The 19,782-nt window shown below is 35.5% G+C and overlaps 1 protein-coding gene across 1 annotated transcript; it reads left to right on the top strand.

Annotated features, from left to right (window-relative positions):
* Window positions 1–1,393: 1,393 nt before the first annotated feature.
* On the top strand, window positions 1,394–10,848 carry FGF21 (fibroblast growth factor 21). Its single transcript, XM_072426812.1, has 3 exons — window positions 1,394–1,640; window positions 4,725–4,828; window positions 8,282–10,848. Exons 1-3 carry the CDS (start codon window positions 1,394–1,396, stop codon window positions 8,576–8,578), a joined length of 648 nt encoding a protein of 215 aa, XP_072282913.1. The 3' UTR covers window positions 8,579–10,848.
* The last annotated feature ends 8,934 nt before the right edge of the window (window positions 10,849–19,782 follow it).

The following is a 19,782-nucleotide window of genomic DNA, read 5'->3' as shown; positions in this document are numbered from 1 at the left end:
AAGTAAAAATGATTATAGAAGAGGGGACATCGCCTGTCCCTTTTTGCAATAATACCTTGCCTGATCAACTATAATAAAAGTGGAATTTTAGTTGCACTTTATTATTTTTTTACTCACTGGTAGTCTGATTTCACAAGCTACATAGACTGACCTACTGAGATATAACATAACAAGCAGCATTCTGTGCAGGTCAGCTGCTGAAATATACTTCCTGTGAAAGGTTAATTATAAGGTGAATTTAGGTATTCTGTGTTCATTCATTCTATTTTTCACCTTCTTTGATAAACAATCAATTACTTGGTCTGACTCTTTTTCTTCTGCACCATAACTTTGTGCTTAGTTTAAGGAGTGATTTATGTCTAGTACAGTTGTTATTATTATTATTATTATTATTATTATTATTAATAATGTTAATAATAATAAAATTATTAATAATAATAAAGAGGATTTATATAGTGCCAACATATTACGCAGTGCTGTACATTAAATAGGGGTTGCAAATGACAGACGGATACAGGAGGAGAGGACCCTGTCCCAAAGAGCTTACAATCTAGGAACAGTTTAGAACACTTTTCATGCAGAGTACATAAATAGAAATGTTTCTTTCAAAATTAATTTTGGTAGACAGAATTTTAAAGTAAAAGTAACTTTTAGAATTACTGATCAGCTTTCACACCACTACTATTACCTATAGTTTCTTATCTCTGCACTATTCCAGAAAATAAATAAAATAATACTGTTAATGCAACTTTTTTTTTGTTTTTATAGTGACATTATGAGTTATGCTGAATTGAAAGGGGTTAAATGGAGAAATACCTATGCCTCCTCCTCCTCTCCTTCTCCCCAAACACACACAAGGCAGTTTATATCACTCTCTTGTTGCATCATTTTGTAACCCCAGACCTGGTAATCTCTGGTCGGAAACATGAAAAAATGTTTACAGTATTGTCCTTCCCCCAGCTAGGAAGAAAGTAAATAGCACGTTCTACTTAAAATGAATAGATTCACATGCCTAATGACTCAGATCTAGGATGGGGAAGGGGGGGGGGCAAAAAAAAAAGTTATTACTCAGAGAAAATCAGTGGTGTTAAGGGTTAAAGACCAAAGAGTATAAATTCGTCTCCTCTTCTTCATTTTGTCATTAGAAACGTGAGTCTGAACTAAGAACTAGGTAGCCTCTGAGCACAGGAGCTTCTACTACTAGATAGGTGCTTACTTTTTCTAGAATTTTTATTTATTTTTTAAATGATAAAATAATACACTTATTTTTATAACTGGAATAAAATATTTTATTGCTGAATTGATTTTGTACTATTTATCTATTATTTTTTTTTTCTGGGAAACAATTCTTTTTTTACAACAAAACTTTTTATTGCAATTTCACCGCACAAAGATGCTAAGAAGACAGCCTGATATTTTTACCCAAAAGTCTGCAGTGGCACAACTGTGTCTGTTGGCTTTGGCGATAGGTAGTTCTAGTAGGGTGCTAGCCAGTCCTCTAAGAGATAATAATCCTGTTTTAGGATATTCGGACCAGGTACGGCTGAGACATCTCTATGCAGATAATGAGCACACACACCTTCATCTTCAGATCACTCCAGAAGGAGAAGTCAGTGGAACCCAGGAAAAAAACCTATACAGTAAGTATACTGTTATTTAACTTTTATCATAATTATTATTATTGTTTTTATATAGAATTATTTTATTTCTTACGTATTATTACCATCTGGCTCGTCTTTAATAAGGCTTTAGTGTAGTATTCCATTGCAACCAATCTGTTGATCTTTCTTCTCCTTTGAAAGGTAAAATCTTGAAAGCTGCTGTTTGGTTACTGCACATCATTACTGACATTACTGATATTTCAATATCAGAAAAAAAGTTACATACCTAGGAAATTTTACTACTTTGTCGTACCAGGATAGAATACTTTCTGTAGTTTTTGTAGTTTAGCAGATACACGTGTTACAAACTAAAGAAATATTTTACCAATTTGAAAAGGTTTTAGTGGAACTCTAGCTAATCCTTTTTTTACTTATAACTTTGGATAGGGTAAGGAAAGGTTGGATTTCTGCATCAGGTTTTTTGTAGACACTGGGGGAGCCACCCTTTGACCACGGGCGAACCAGGGCCAGGAGGACTCTAATTCCTTAGCCTTCCTTTGCCAAGTGCTCCTGCAGAACTTTTGCTCCTCTTGTTTTCCAATGTGGAGAGGTGCAGCAGTGGATTAAAACTATTTGACCTCTCCCAGCCATGGAACATTCTCTTCTGCTCACTGTCACTCACTTTAATTCTGCATCAGTGTCTTTTTGCATGGTGCTTGAAATAACGTGGCTTTGGATAAAGGTATACCAGAGCGGGCAGAGGCAAAAAAGAGGAAGACCTGACACTGGAACGGGTGGTGGTGGTGGGGGGTAATGTACATTTCATCCACCATGGATGAGCTGATCTGTAAAGGGGTAGGGTGGTAATTGTGGCTGCCCCTGTTAATGTAGGGTAGGGAGGGGGATCCCGTGATTTATAGTTGCTTGGCTATCCGCAATTTTTGCATTATAAAAGGATTTTTTATCACTTGTTCTGGTTATAATAACATTTAGTTTGGGTAAATGCAGATCTGGTTTCCCCAAGGTCCACTTGACTTTCAATGTCCACCTGCCATGACCATTATGATTGGTTTTCTCTCTGTTGAATATTTTTAAAAACAGCAAATATAACCATAAAGAATAAGTTGTTGAGGTGATGGGAGAAAGTTGCAGCTCTTGCTGCTGGAGTGTCTGCTTGATACAAGAAGTGAATGTATGATTTAATTCATTAGTATCCACCTATAACTGTATATCAGCTATAGGGTTGGCTGGCACTTTATAATAAAAAAACAGCTATAATGTCGGTTTGGTTTCAGATTTCTGTTGCTCACGATGACACTGCATTCGTGGTATTAACATTTTTCTGTGAATTAAGCTCTCAGTTGTAGCCCTTATCAGTGCCAAAAAAAGCCTGTAATACATTAACAAAGTTTAAAAAAGGAAAGGAAACACCACTCACAGCTTGGAGATTATCCCATGTGTGAAGGTCTATGTATTTTAGGCTACTTTCTTCTGTTCCATTAGCCAGTTATTTTTTCTACACCAATAGAATCAGTGACTTTCTGATTTGCTGCTTTCTACTGCCCTTTTGGATTTGCACTTGACCTGCTGCTATAGTGGACTCATTATAAAAATAATATATAAAATAATTACATTTTTCTATTATTTGCAATCTAACTTTTAATGCATTGAAGACTGCATGATGAACAGTCCCCTGAATATTTAAAATGTGCTGATTAAGCTAAAAAGAAACCAGCAAATGTAGAAATAAAAGACTAAAAACCTTTGAAGGTCACTGGTTATCTATATGAATGACCCCTCTGTGTACTTTATATACAACAATTGCCTTTATGACAGTTTTTACTACATTATCATTATCAGCACTCCTACAGCATTGCATCATGAGACATTACATAATGCATTACAGGTGCTCATTAAAGAACAAGACGATAGCAAGATTCAATATTTTATTTCCTTGATTTAAAAACCTTGTAAGCAAAACTACCATATGTAATTTCCACTTAGGCTTTTTCCTAGGTGATAAACTTTCTTTAAATGAACAAAGTACTTGACCTTGCAAAGGTTCATTGACTGAATGATGTAACATGTTTTAGCACAGTTTGTCACGTCCTTGGTAGAGAAAATCTCAGAGCAGCAATATGAAAGCTTCCACTGCCAACTAGATTTTTAAAGCCGCAAATTTTTGGAACTGACATCTTTTTTGAGAAGTTGCTGACCATTAACAAAAAACTCAGTGAAATTAAGACTTCTGACTGGCATGTTTGTCCTAACTGATCCACCCAAGTAGTGGAGCAATGATGGAGATGACAGCCCCATTTTATAACCGCTTTGCTATTAACAATTACCATATTAATAGCCCAACAGGTTCAGCGTTTATCAATTTATCAGCATTAAGCTTCATACACACGTCAGATCATTATCACCTGAGACAGGCACAACCATGTGTACAGCAGTCACCCAAAAATATTTATTAATCTACCCTGGTGGATTGTTGAAAGACTAATTGGGAACAACCTCTGTGCTTTTCTATGGAAGTGAGCTGCTCACTTGTCCTATCTTCTCCATTGAACATAATGGTGCTGTGTGTACAAAACTCATTCATTTATCTGTCACTGAAAACAATCATGAAAGCTTGTTTCTATCTCCAGTAGTATGACGTCCATTTGACCTCTCTATGGAGCTTAACACTGGATCACTATAGGCAAAATAAAATAATTATTTGTTATTGTCGGGACAAAGTTTAGTCATACTTTAATTTTTACATTTTAGATAAAGTAGGGAATGGATAAGTCTCTTGATGTCTGTATTTCGATGGGGAGAGATGTGACCTAAGCAAGTAACCCCATTGGCAGATTTTCTATCACTTCTTGTTCGGTTGGTAACTGTTAATTGTTGGATTTATCATTGCATTCCAATGACAATGGTCACCAGCAGAGGATGAATCTGTCCAAGGAAACACAGACAACAAAAATGTAATAAAACTTAACAGAAGTTTTAAACAACTTTTTACCATTAGTACAAAAAATGTATTAGATTAGAATACAGTTAAAAAGTTTACTGCTATACATTATGTTTTTTGTGCCGGTATTATATGTAATAATGAAACTATTTATTCAATTTCAGGCCTGCTGGAAATCAAAGCAGTAAAGCCAAGCATCTTGGTGATCCGGGGAATGAAAAGCACTCGCTACCTTTGCATGGACTCCAAGCACCACTTATATGGATCGGTAAGTGTCTCCTAAAATATTCAGCATGTTTTTTTTTTTTTTAATAGATTTCCATGTTACTTATATGGCACAAAAACATGGATATGTAGATTCAACAAAATGTCTTGGCAAAGACTGTAGAAGATTGTGGTTTTCAAATTAAAATATTTACATTGGAGCCTAGCTTTCATTATCTAGTTTGGTCTGCTCTGCTCTTGTCTGCTCTGCTTTTGGCTGCTCTATTCTGCTCAGCATTCTACCTTTCAAAGACCTTTGTAAAGTTCAACACTAAAGATTACCATTTTTATTCATTAATTCTGCTCCTTTATTCTAATAACCTGAGAAAATGGAAGAGAATTGTTAAATGTAGATTTTAAGTGTTTTTAAGTGTAGATTCTATTAGAAAAGGCATCTGACCCCCAAAAATTAAAGAGTAACATTGAACAAGGTAAATCCATTGAAACTATTCAAACAATGCCAATTGCAATAATTTTTTATAGATTGGATTACAAAATCATGCAAGTAAGGTAACATAGGGTTTAAATGCATATAATATTTATTGAATAATTCTAAGAAAAGGCAGATGGGACTATGCTACTTGAAGATGTGCATGGAGTTTGATGCACAAGAATAATTGCTGCTTAGTTGTGATTACTGCACACCCAATCACCTGCTCTCCCACACAAATAACTGTGCAAATTAATGCCACTTATTACCAAGAATTTCTGTAGACACAATAGGCCTGATTTATTAAAGTTCTCCAAGGCTGGTGAGGATGCACTTTCATCAGTGAAACTGGGTGATCCAGCAAACCTGGAACGGATTTCTTAAAAGTAATTTGCTATTTGCAAGGCAAATGTTTTGAATCCCAGACCAGATCTATTCAAGGTTTACTGGATCACCCAGCTTCACTGATGAAAGGTTATCCTCTCCAGCCTTGGAGAACTTTAATAAATCAGACTCAGAGTGACTTGATTATTTATTATTACACAGTATTTATATAGCACCATCATATTATGCGCTGTACAAAGTCCAAAGTCATGTCACTGACTGTCCCTCAAAAGAGCTCACAATTTAATGTCCCTACCATAGTGGTATGTCAATAATGTAGTCTAAGGTCAATTTGGGGGGGAAGTCAATTAACTTAACTGCATGTTTTTGGAATGTGGGAGGAAACCGGAGTACACAGGGAGACTACATGCAAACTCCATGCAGTTAGTGTCTCGGCTGAGATTTGAACCTGGGACCTAGCACTGTCCATCTTGATCTAAAGGTAAATGGTAGTTTAATGCAGTGTTATAGCAGGGGTTCCCTGAGGTCCCTAAAATTATTTTAAGGGGTACCCCCATGTTAAAAAGGTCAAGAAACATTTATTTAATGCCTGAAAGCTGTGTATTTTTGCCTGAAAATGACTGCTTGGGTGGTTTGGTCGCCTTAAAACTTAAAAAGAAAAACAGAATGCCTGTAGGGAAAATGCTAAAAAGATTTCACACCTTTTTATTTTATAGCAGCCATAATGATGAAAATTCAGTCATCCTCTGATAAAATTCAATTTGCGTCCTGAAATTCCCTTTCACTGCTGACCAACATATTGTAATCACTTCAAGGATAGTCATAGATTGCTGTTTTTACCATTACGAACCCTTTCCTTAACTACTCAAACTCCGTTCTTTCTGGCATCTTTATCCTTTATAAAGGAGGTGAACCATGGAACTTGATAATATTTAAAGTTCCATATATATTACCCATTTATTGGATTAATTGTAAGGCTTTGCAGTATTATTACATCAGCAATATTCTATAAAGCTGGCAAAGTGGTTCATTTACAAAATGTGCAGATGGCTTTGTGAAGGACAGCACTCACATTTCAGTACTACATTGTTTTTTGTAGTGATGCAGTTGATATAAAGGATACAACATCATTAGGCCTTGAAAAGTATGAGGTCATTGACTTTGGTTTATGCATTAAGATAAAGGAGAATCTCTATTATCTTAGAAACCGGCAACCCTCAAAGTGTTGAACCCATGACATTGTCAGATAATATTGTAGGTCATAAGCAATAACTGTATAAGATGTGTATTTACAACTTACTATTGCATGTTTTCATGTGACTTGGTTACAACTAAGTTTATAGGAGAGCCAGTGTAAGGTTGAAAATCCCTGATAGTGATAAAATAATTGTTTGTAGTTTTTATATAGTATTAAATTTAAAGTTTTATCACAGATAGTCTTACAAGGATTCCTAATGAGTAAACCAAGACAAGACACAGGTCTTAGGTGTTTTTAAAATTTTAAAATCCATCTCCTGAACCGGTAATGGTTGGTATCTCTCTTATATTGATTGCATATCTGGCAAACCCTTCTTCTCCTGCCCATAACACGCCTTATAGAACATTTCCTAATTATACCTCTGTCTAATCAAACAAGTAAATATAAACCAATGAGTGTGCTGCTAACTATTTATTATATTATTAGGCAGAGATTTTGTGTTACTATAAACGTTAATCAATGCTCCTGTTGGCTCTTGGGTGTTGGGGAGTGCTTCCCGTCGAATTACATTTTCTACTGCCAGATCAGCTAGGAGGGGGGAATGCAGTAGTTCTGAATAGATTTAGGTTAGATATATTGTTTTGGTTTTTTTTTAATTAAATGTAATGTCTAATATATTAAAAAAAACAGTCATGGCGACCTTTACATCGTATGTTTTTTATGTGCTGTTTCAATACTGGTTTCAGCATTATCTTAATAACCTGCAACATTGGGAAAGACGGCCTGACTTATCAAAGCTCTTCACGACTGAGAAGATAGAATATCATGGGGGAACCTGAGCAATCCAGCAAACATGGAATGGATTTTCCAAAATCATTTGCTTTTAGCAAAAGTTTAGATCTGGACTATTCCAAATTTGCTGGATCTTCCAGGTTCTTCCATGATAGTCTCTCTAGATCTTCTCTGGTCTTGGAGAGCAAAAAATTTGCTCCAACAAGTCTATAATACAAAATGCACTGGTTTTTTTATGAGCAGTGCTATTATTGCAAATATTTTTTATTCATTTATATAAATTTCCTTAAGCCTCACCAAGGACTTACGTTTTGCTAAAGGGAGAAACATAATTAAAGCTAAACTTCAGGCAGATACATATGACTATGGTGGGGACATTAGATTGTGACATAGGGACAGTTAGTGACATGAATTTGGACTTTGTGCAGCGCTGCGTAATATGATGGCGCTATATAAATACTGTGTAATAATAATAATATAATACATAAATACATACATTTCAGTTTCTCCTGTTGTAATACCTGAATTTGTTTACCTTGTTTTACCTTTTGTAACCTGTACAGAAGCATTAAGATTTAGATTTGAATGTATATGTGCTGAAAGATTTGAAGTGCAAGAATACAAATTATAGGCATTGGTATTCTTTTTCTCTAATACTCTTCCCTCATGGCTGTGTTTTTTTTTTTCTGCAGACAATTTATAAAGAAGATGATTGCAACTTCAGAGAAGTGCCATTAGCAGATGGATATAATTTATATTTCTCAGAGAAATATCCTGCCCCGCTTACCCTTACCCCTCTTAGAGGAGGCCACCCTGCAGGAAGGCAGATGGCACGATTCATGCCACTTGAGAGCACAATACCCTTGGAGACTCTCTATGCTGTAGACCATTCCTACGAACAGCCAGGAAGCTACTTAGACATTGAAGATCCTCTTGGTATGATTGATCGATCCAACATCTTCAGCCCAAGTCTGGATTCAGAAAAATAGACATGCACTGTACAAAGACATGTATTTATTTAACATTATTTTTAGCTTTGGTTTCTGAGCAAAGCAACGTTTCACAACTTTCTTTCTCAACTATTTTCAGGGAAAAATCATAATCATTAAAAGCTTATATGTCAAGAGGGGACATATACAGCAGCAAACTATAAATATATGCACATCCAAAGTAAGATTTTTAATAGATTACAAACTGCTATATATAGACAATGGAAACTAAAGTTAATGTACTAAACAGGTCAAAACTTCAAAGGTCAAGAAAGACTCAGCATAGTAGCTGAAAACAAATGCAATGTCAAAGTACATAAACAACTTTAATATAGAAAAACACATGATTGATTTTGAGTTCAATTCTTATACACTGGAGACATTTTATGAATTTTCTTGTTTCATACTGGACTAATCACAGCTAAATATTGGTTTTATGGTTTAGCTGCCTTTACTGCGTCAGGTGAACCATATTCCTTTTTTTTCCTAGACACAAAAAACAATATATACAAACGTATAATATTTATATAAAGGTAAATAGGTTATAGGTGTACGTATACAGCACTTTATCTAAGTTAGATATAATTGTAAATGAGAGATTGCAATGCCATATGTGATTTATAATCTTGTGTGTACAGTTTGACTTGCAAGCGATTGACTATAGACATGCAGGTATTGATGTTAACCAATGTGCAAATTTAATTTACTACAATACAAAGCATTTTTTTAAAAGACAGGCTTCTGGCTGAATTGGCACAAACTGCCATTTTATTAAGTCTTCCCTCACCAAGCTAGAAAGTTAGTGAAAATCTCCCCAATGGGGACACAGAGAAAAATATAAATCAGAGAGACATACTTTTTAAACCCAGTCTTGGAGTTGGGCTTTAATGTGGACAAATGCTTCATACAGAAAACAGATTTTCATGACTAGTGGCAATATGTATTGGTTGCTTGGGTGAAAATCTGGTGTCAGTACAAGTGTCATGTGACATTGTTTAGTGATCCACCATGTTGGAACTTTAAAAAGAACTTTTAAGAAACTTATATGGATAAAGGGCATACTACCCTCCCACTCCATAAAACACGCTGCTTGGCAGTAGCCAAGCAGTATGTCAGTTTACCTAATGTTATATAAGCACCTTAGGCTCTTAGGATACCCCAAAATGCAAAATATTAAAAAACATGTATATAAGTAACATTTTACAATTGTCAGTGAATTATTAGGAATTTATTCAATATGGAAAACATTCTGTGAAGCAGAATAATGATCCTTTGTCTCCTATATGTTCTTGAATAGTAACTTATTTATTCCAATCAAGGTGGATAAATGGTTTCCCGCATCTATTGCGGTTACAGAATCATGGGGCCCATTGCAACCTCAATAGATTCCAAGTAGGGAATAAGAAAGAGCAGCATTTCCACCAGGGTTCCTGTGTTCTTCAAGTTTTTTGATCAAGCTGATACATATTAAGCACAGAGATATCCACCAGAACTAATGTCTCCTTCTGATGGATTTTACTCTTCCAGGGTTTTGGGGTATATGGGCACGGTGACAAGTTTAGGTCTGGTGGATGACTCTTCATCAGTCTGGCTCAAAATAGCTTTTTCTTAGAAATAAGAAACCTGATGGAAATGTGTCGCTTTCCCATGGATCACAAATGCTCTAAACCAATACAAAGGTACTATAGTGAATAAGAATATCAGACTATCACTCCAAACAATAGAAAATGTAAATAGTTATGTATTTATGTGCGCTTGCTGTATGAACTTGAACTATAAAAGGGGAATAGATTGCACCACTACGCTATAAGGTAAAGGACTTTCTAAAGTTGAATTATTGTATATTTTATTCCTTTATTTATTTGTAATATTTATTTATTTGCATTTTGTTACTCTCTGTTTTTTTAATTGTATTTATTCTTTATGTGCAGTTGCACTTCTATTTATTTAAATAATAATGTACAGTGATTTATCAAAAAGAGCCTGCTCTGGACTAAAACAATCTCATAATTACAAGGGTAATTAGGTCAAGATCACGTTCTTTGTTATATATGCTAGCGGCATAGGGTTCTTGATTCAATTGTCACCATGGGTACTCTTCCCTATTGTAGGTTCTCTGTTTATGTGGTTATCCTTGTAATATGTAATATTTTATACTAGTTTGATTTATAAGGAATTTATTTTCATTCTGGATATCCTATTACTCCATTTCCATCATCTCAATATGTTTGTCCCATTAATCTAGTATAGGATCCAAAATCTGTCATTTTTTTTTTTTTTGGTAATCTGTTAAAAATATCATTTTCTATGTCATTGATAAAAAATAAATCCTTCTAATATGAAACAATAATATTTTATTGATGTTTTCATTGGCTGTCTACATTTGTATGTATGTTATAATGACCTGTGATATAACCATGATCAAGAGTTGTTTATTACTATTAAAGTTTTTTTTTTATAATGCTGCAAGTGACGATGATATCATTAAAGCAAAAGGCAATAAAAGTCAAAGCATAAGGTACCCTCTCCGAAGTAGCATATAATTATCTTCTTCTCCATTGGTGCTGCTTTAAGTTGTTCTTGTCAGAGCTTAGGACTCCCACCTTATAGGGCAAATCACAAGACTGCATGGGGATGTTAGGGAAATGAGACTGAAGCATGTAAAGCAAAGTAAAAAGCATAATACCATTTGACCACAGAATGTTGCATAACACCGAGGTTCATTTTTGATTCTAGAAGTCCTAGTTGTATTACAGGACTAGAATTAAAATTTCTGATAAGGTTGAGCCAACTTTAATTTTTGCAACAACAGTAGATACTTCCAACAAATTTTAGTTACCTACATCTTTAGATATTGTTTTGACATCATTTCATTGAGGTTAACCTTTGCCTAAGCATTTTTTTAACATACACTAAGCTTGAATTCTCCAGTGGGAATGAGGTTTGGATTTACTGCCTCCATGGGTTTGCAGGAAACCTTGCAGGTTCTAAGTTTGCGGTTCTAGCCATTTTATGACCTAAATCAACCACACCTCAATGAATCCCTTTTAAACTGCAATCAGAAGTCTTACAAAAGCCAATAAGGCAGCCTTTGCATAAACCATCTTGCACTATAAAAATGGGTGTAAATAGAAACCCCAGTGACAAAAACAAAAATTTCTGTTTTTCTTTTGAGGATTTACTGACCTTTTTGGGTTTTGGGATACCCAAAACAGAACATTTACTTATTACTGACCATACATTCTTATAGCTGACTAAGTTTACAGCATGTCACAGCAATGTTTGAAAGAGAAAAAAGTAACAGAACTCTGTACCTAAACTACACACATTGGTGCTGATTTATTAAGGCTCACCAAGGCTGGAGTGGATACACTTTCATCAGTGAAGCTGGGTGATCCAGCAAACCTGGAATGGAAGTAATTTGCTATGTGCTAGCAAGTGTTTTTAATCCTGACCAGATCCATTCCAGGTTTGCTGAATCACCCAGCTTCACTGATGAAAGGGTATCCTCTGTAGCCCATTATATTTAGCCCATTATATCAGTTATTTTCACTTTACCAATCACTTTCTTTCCCCACAGTAAATATACAAGTTAGGGTACACTATCAGTGTCATTTGAAAAGAATAACATCGATTCAAGATAATAATTAAAGCGGAACTAAACTCACGATACTCACTTTTTTGTTCTTCTCTTCCTGTACATGATCTTTGGCCATCTTGTTTGTTCGGACTGAAATTACATAACTCTCAAGCAGGCAAACAGGAGTTCATTCATTCCTGGCATGCACAAGGGATGCTGGGATTGCTGGGTATCCTTGGCACCTCACATGCACCACAGCACTGACTCTGAAAGAACCAGAATTTGCAGATCTGGCAGCAGTGAGTGCTACTTTACCGTTCACTGCCACTCCCATTCATTCTCTGTTGGGCTGCTGTGTATAAAAAGCTATCCGTAGAGTCTCCCCTAAGGTAGTGGTACACAGGCATTAAAAAAGTGTTAACTGCACCACAACTGCATTGCCTGGTTCTGGTTTCCACCATCAGATACATTTTTTGCATTTTTTTAAGCCAACCCTATATCTTTTGTATGGTAGCTTTCTTCCAATAAAAAGGTATCAAACATTTCACTGCATTCAAAAAATGTACATCACCTCGTATAGTGTTTTGTAGGTGTATTTTGAATACATAGTATAGTGTTTTGTAGGTGTATTTTGAATACGTAGTAGACAGGTTATTGGGGACAAAAGAACCTCCTTTCTGAGTAATTTACTAATACAGTGGTACCTTGGTAAGTCCTTAATCCGTTCCAGATCATTGGACTTATACCAAACAGGACTTTTACCAAACAAATTTTTCCAATAAGAAATTAAAAGGAAAATGAATAATCCGTTCCCATGAAAAAAAATCCTATTGTTATTGGCATATTATACATTGATGGGGCTGTATAAAATAATGTAAACACTGCTTGATACTAAAATACATAAATACAAAGGCAATTAGATTAAATAAATTTAAATGTAACCTCACTTTACCTTGCTGAGAAGAGTCGAGTGCCTACTAGGATGGTGCTGAGAAGGGAGGAGGAGGAGATGTTATGGAAATTCACAGAGAGTTATAGCGCGGGATGTTCACTGAATGGTAGCAACTGGCATACTAACGCTCGTGGGCAGACGTGGCTTTGTCTCTCGAGAGATTATTAAGGGTAGCGCGCAGTGTTATGACTCATTTTGACCCATACAAGTTCTAACACAAAGGTTGTATACCAAGCAAAATTTTTCGAGTCCAAACAGGACTTATACCAAGTTGGACTTATTCCGAAGCGGACTTATAACGAGGTACCACTGTATTAACTATTGGTTCCCAGACTAATGGGATCAGCAGGCAACTCCACCAAAGGTGAAACATGGTGTAGACATCAGTGAGGAACCTCCAACATTTTAGAATTTATAGAACATTAGGTTACATTTTTATTCTACATTCATCAATAACATAAGGCCTGTCATGAAGATATTTTATAGGGTGACAGTGATCTGTTCCTGTCTTCCAATTGTCAGCCTGGTGCATGTATTTCTGGTAAAGACTACTATACTGTTGCCTGTGCTTCTAAGGAAGACTATAAGAATATGTTCAGACAGATGTTAAAATGGTAAAGTAATAAACATCATGTAAATACCCAAATTATTTTATGTGTTGATATGGTACACCACTGGTTGAGCGTTCCATTGACCTTCCAGACACTGTCAGCAGTCCATGAAATGTGTATTGCTAGATGGGCATAATTTGCTGGTCCTCTGGAACAAAGGAACCAAAATGTAAACACTCAGAGGGCCCCAATATTGACTACTAATATGATACCTGAGCCCAAACATGCATTTCTGATCTTCACTATTAGCTGAATTGATATCCAAGCATGGTTGGCTTAGTGGTTAGATCTTTGGCCTTTGCAGCACGAGGTCACAGGTTTGAATTTTGAACAGGACACTATCTGTAAGGAATTTGTATGCTTTCTTTGTGTTTGTGTGGGTTTCCTCTGGGTACTCTGGTTTCTTCCCACATCCCAAAAACATGCAGTTAGGTACTTGGCTCCCCTCAAAAATTGTTCTTAGCACTTCCTACACACCGAAGCAAGAAACCAGTATGACATGGGACCATAAAGAAGGCAGCTCCAGAGGAATTGTGGGGATCTGCAGAAGTAAAGCTAAGTGTCATTTTTTAATTTTTAAGGCTGCAGATCCTCTAGTACAGCTTTTTGTGAACAGTGAGCAGCACAATGGTAAATTCACCAAATCTAAATTTATGTCTCATGACACTGGCAATACGGGCAGCATTCCATTAGATGATCTAACACTGCAGACATATTAGCCTGAGAAAATTATATTTTTCAGGAGAAATTCAATTACTACACTTGATGAAAAATTGAACAAGTCAGATTACAGGAGCAAGGGTACAATTTGCAGGTTACTGCTTAGGCACAATGAACATTTCCATATGCTCCCTATAAAAAAAAAGTTCTATACACTTCAAGACAGTTTATAGAACTGAGTACTCTCTATACACATGTAACTACTCTTAGTAAAATAATAAAGTCATGATATTATCTTGACCTTATAAATAATAAAGTCATGATATTATCATGACCTTATCTCTTGTCCCAGAGAGATCTTGTCTCTCTGGGACAAGAGATAAGGTATAATATCACCAGGTAGGAAACAGCAATACAAATATGAAAAAAATGTTGCCACTTAGTTTACAAAAGAGAGGAAAGAAAAGACAGGCTTTTTGGCAGTATATTGCGAAAACAATAATGATGTATTAACATTACCTTTATCCCTAGATACAACAAACAACAGATACAACCTTCTATGCTACAGATCTGGGTTATACATCATAGTGCCTAATTTTCAGGTTACAGGTTCAATCATCCTGATAAAGATATTAGTTGTAGACATAAAAAGCAACTTATGATTATGGGTCTCAGCCCCGAAGCGTTTCACCAGCAAGGCTTTTTCAGGGGGTTATTGAGATCACAGAATTGGAGAAACAATAACAATAGATATTGCAATCACTGTGCTTAAAAATAAAAAAAAAGGGTACCAGGGGAATATCCATGCCAGAGTAACCTCAAGGATCATATTCAGAGACTGTCAGCGAATAATATTTTCAACAGTATTGTAGTGTGTGTTGATTGGTATATTGGAGTGGGTTGAAGATAGTTTCTCGATTAAGAGACAGGTTGAAATTATGTTGACAACACTTGATAGGATGATACTTGATAGTTTTATAAAGATGTTAAAAGAGGAATGGCAATTGCATGTTAGTCCAGGGAAAGAAAAACCATAGACGGCAACATGTTGTATTCACATGAATTTCAACATAACAATGGATTTTTAAATGTCTCCTAATTCTTATCAATGTGTCACAGTTTAATAGAAAATAAAACGTTGGTAGTTTGGAGTGAGATAAGGAGTAAGACGTCAGCAGCCAGTCTGAGAGACGATAAAACTAATATTTCAATATTTCAGTAATATATTGAACAAAAAAAGTAATATTTCACTTTAATCAGGACAATATTATGGCCCATATACACCCAATACAACTTGATCTACAATTCTGCAGATCCACAGGAAAATTCTTATTATACAGAGGAAATTTGATAAACTCTTATGAACAAGTCCTAACTTGCTCTGTCTGTACAATCACAAACTGACTCTGCAAAGCAAGCGGCAGCACTTTCAAACAGGTATAAATCTTTTGCTTGTGAAATCCTCGTGCTCAGAAGATGACGTTATGTCACTTAGTAAAACATTAGCCTTAGTCATCTTTGGATATTTCAGCAGAATGTTGGCTAAAAAATGTATTAACTTTGCAAGGTTTACAATACTAACAATAGGAAATAGTGACTTCATTAAATTTTGTTACGATGACTTTTAACCTTTGTATATAGTTACAAATTAGGACACAATTATAGCTACAAGAAGCATATTTTAATCCAGTTACATATTTAATACAGATTTTCAAAGTAGTCCAATCAATAATTAAAAAAAAGTTCAAATCAAAAAATTAAATCAAATTCAATATAAATAACTAATGGCAGCTTTTCATATATTGCATTTTTTTCAAGGTTACAATTGTTGATGCTGGTAGTTTGCATTTCAGGGTTATATTTCAACAATGCTGTAATACCGGTATTTAATATCACTTTTGTATTCCGCATTGTTGGGATCCCACCAATTCTCTCAATAAGCATGCTATAGCCACATGTACCTCAGCCAACTGTTTATGGCACACTACAGGTCATTCCAAAGCTTCAGCTTGGTTTTAAGAGCAATGGAGGGAAAGCAAGTTACAGACCTTTCTTAGAGCGTTACCACCCACCAACCTGACAAATTGTAAATTTACGGGGATTTACAGGGACAGGACACCTAGGATACAGAGAACTGGTCCTCATAGTCACCATGTTGAATGGGTCCACCATATAATGCACTTCTTTGCTTGCCACTATAAACCTTCATGAAAGAGGGCTTTTAAGCCCCCATATTGCATTAGCAGATTTTTTTCGAGTTTACTCTTTCGCTATGGGGACCCCAAATGGGATTGATGAACATGAGTTGCTTTTTTCTTTGAATAATTGTATTATTTAATTAATTGAGGCCCAGCAATCCACATGGTATATCCACTTTCATAATCTGAAAAATGAAAATGCAGATTTGTCACAAAAATATTCACCCCAACATTTACCACCACTTTTAATCTATGAAATTAAAATTAGATGATCCAGATTAGAAGCCATGATTAGGAAGCTTCACTATTTCCTTAGAAATTAAAAGTATACAGATGAAACCTTTCTTATGACTTCCCTTCCCTTAGAAAGGTAGTATACAGGTGGACTATTTCTTATTATAACCTGATAATAACAAGATATCTGATATTATGTACGGCTCTGATGTTCTGTTTGGTAGACAACATTTCAGCAGATCTCCATACCAACTTTGAAGCATGGTGTAGAACATTATGGACTGAGGTTGATTTACTGCTTCAGGGCTTAGGCAGATCATCAGTGAAAATTATCTTAAAGCAATATTGTCTGGCACACCAGCAAATCCACAACATCCACAATATATGGCCTAAAAGAGAGAAAGGAGGGTAATTGGCTGGTCTAGTTCAAACCCTGATATAATTTTCACTGCAATGCAAGGAACATGCAGTCATTGCAAAGATAGATCTTCCAACTGAAAGAATTTTTTTGCTTTCAATAAAAATTTAATGTACTCAACACTGTCAATGCTAAGTGAGAAATATCATTCTCTAAGGCTAAGATTTTACTTAGCTACTAGTTTACCTAGTTTACTTAACTTTTATGACCATAATGCACTTTTGACATTATTGATATTTTTGTGGACAAAATTGTTGAAAGGAAAATGTTACATGTGTTCATATGTAAGCATATCACCCTTATCTGTAGGCAGTGTACATTGATTTCCCAACATATTTGAACAGGCAAACATCATAGAATGCACTTACTTCTATACATAATTGTTTAATGGCCAACATAGACCTAAATGACTCAATACCCCATGTTTGCATTGTATTTGCAGGGAGTACGTGGATAATGTTACTAATTTAGTTCAAACACTAGTTCACATAAATCAAAAACATATATTGTATAGGGTAGGATAGTTTTCAAACCTATGCTGTCCAGAAGACCTTGTTTCTGCCCATGGCTCCTGCACCATGCTGACAACCAGTTGATGGCCCTGGCCTGTTCATGGATATACCTTCTGCACATGACCTCTTGCTGATGTCTTCCTGCACAGTGGACACTTCTACTGGCATCTACCAACTCTGCGGTTCAGACTTTATAATAGATTAGTTCCAGATCCCAGGATATGTTTTTCAAGAATATTGGGGACTTTTTCTCAGGCATAGAGGTTGTGCATATAACAAGCAGTTAGTAGAAGGAGAAGAAGGATCTCCTCCTGGTAGTTTTTAGGGATGAGCGAGAATTCCTCTGGCATTCTTGCAAAAATTTCCTCGAACTTCAGATGGTTTCGGGAAATTTCGGCAAACCAATTTTGCAAATCCATCAGAAGATCTAGGAAATTTTAACATAAGGATTCGCAGGGAAACCTCCTGTTTGCGATCTCCAGGGCACTAGAGGTTAATTAACTTCTAGTTCTGGGGATATTCTCAATGAATGCGGCCTCTTCCGGCCACATTTATTGAGAAGATGTGTGAACCCCGGCACTAGAGGTTAATTAACCTCTAGTCTCGGGGATATTCTCAATGAATGTGCCTGCCTCTAGTGCCGCAGATTGCCGCAAAAATTCGACCTCGATCAGTGAATTTACTGGACGTTCTCGCTTAAAATTCGGTAAGCGAGAATGGCCGAATTAGCTGCGAGATGGAGTTTTAAAAGCTCAACCGCTCATCCCTAGTAGTTATTTCTATAACTAATGAACATACTCTAAACTGTCTTGCATAATTATGCGGGCTCCTCTTGTGCATTTGATTTGCTTATTGATACCACTAATTGAAGTTCATATTGTGAGCTTCTGCATTAGGAGATGCAACAAGTTACAAAGGGACCACCTCATGTTTTGGTTGGAGAACATCTAGCTTCTTCTAGCCCTTTCCTTCCCAACCTTACTGTCCATGGTCCATCCTTTCATTAATTATTGGAACAGAACATACTTTCTCCGCTAATATACTTTACTATTTTTTAACTAATTAATTAGGCAGACAGGCCCCAAGACTGTCTAGCTTGTTTAAAGGTTCATTACAAGAAAATGAAAAACAATGTATGGCAGGGAATAATACTGCAATTGAGTATTAAAAATGAATCATCCTGTACAATGTTTTTCACATAGGCAGATATTTTCCTAGATGGATAAATAAAGAAGAAGAGGCAGACAGAATGATCCTGTTCCAATTCTGAACATACAGTTAAATATACACAAATATCATATTTACCACAATGAAATATTACATACTAAAGCTGTGTTTGTCAACCTGTAACATGGGGGAATCCTCGAAAGAAAACTTTCAGGTCTTCAGGAAGCCCTGCTATAATTACTATATCTACAGTTGTAATAAAAATTGTGGTTACCCCCAGGGATGCCAATGTTTTACAAGATAATTACACATATACAATGCCAAGCATGTAGTCATAATGTATATAAATAGAGAGAGGAACGAAAAGACAGGCTTTTTGGCAGTATAGTGCAAACAACAATTATGATTTATTTAGTACATAATATAAACCTAGGTACAACATAGACCTTCTATGCTAAAGACATGGGTTGTTTGTTATAAAATCCAATTTCAGGCCACAGATTCAATATTCATGATAGAGATGTTAGTTATAAACAAAAAGAGCAACTTGCAATCATGGGTCTCAAACCCGACGTGTTTCACTTCAAAATGCTTCCTCAGGGGATATCTTCAGACTGCAACTGTACATACCAAAAGGTATAACAATATAATAAATAAATCATAAACAATAAGTATAGCAATGTATTCAGTTTCATCTTGAAAGGCAAAAAATACAATAATGGATAAAAGAAAATAAAAATAAAACACCTTCTATATGGTTTATGTTAGTAAACAATATTTTGTATGCATACTAGTATGTATCATCAATTCTGTTAATTTTTTATAGTACATATGTATGTCACTAATGATTCAAAATAATGAAAAACTTGCTG

Source organism: Pyxicephalus adspersus, chromosome 11 (genome assembly GCF_032062135.1).
Source record: "Pyxicephalus adspersus chromosome 11, UCB_Pads_2.0, whole genome shotgun sequence".
NCBI lineage: Eukaryota > Metazoa > Chordata > Amphibia > Anura > Pyxicephalidae > Pyxicephalus > Pyxicephalus adspersus.
Note: the sequence above shows the minus strand (reverse complement) of the source record. Positions and strands in the feature narration are given on the sequence as shown.

What these genes read in the sequence shown, in the direction of transcription:
- FGF21 (XM_072426812.1), top strand. Translation starts at nt 1,394, where the DNA reads ATGCTAAGAAGACAGCCTGATATTTTTACCCAAAAGTCTGCAGTGGCA. An exon ending in CCAGGAAAAAAACCTATACA is followed by an intron (nt 1,641 to 4,724) that starts GTAAGTATACTG and finishes ATTCAATTTCAG; the next exon opens with GCCTGCTGGAAATCAAAGCA. An exon ending in AGCACCACTTATATGGATCG is followed by an intron (nt 4,829 to 8,281) that starts GTAAGTGTCTCC and finishes TTTTTTCTGCAG; the next exon opens with ACAATTTATAAAGAAGATGA.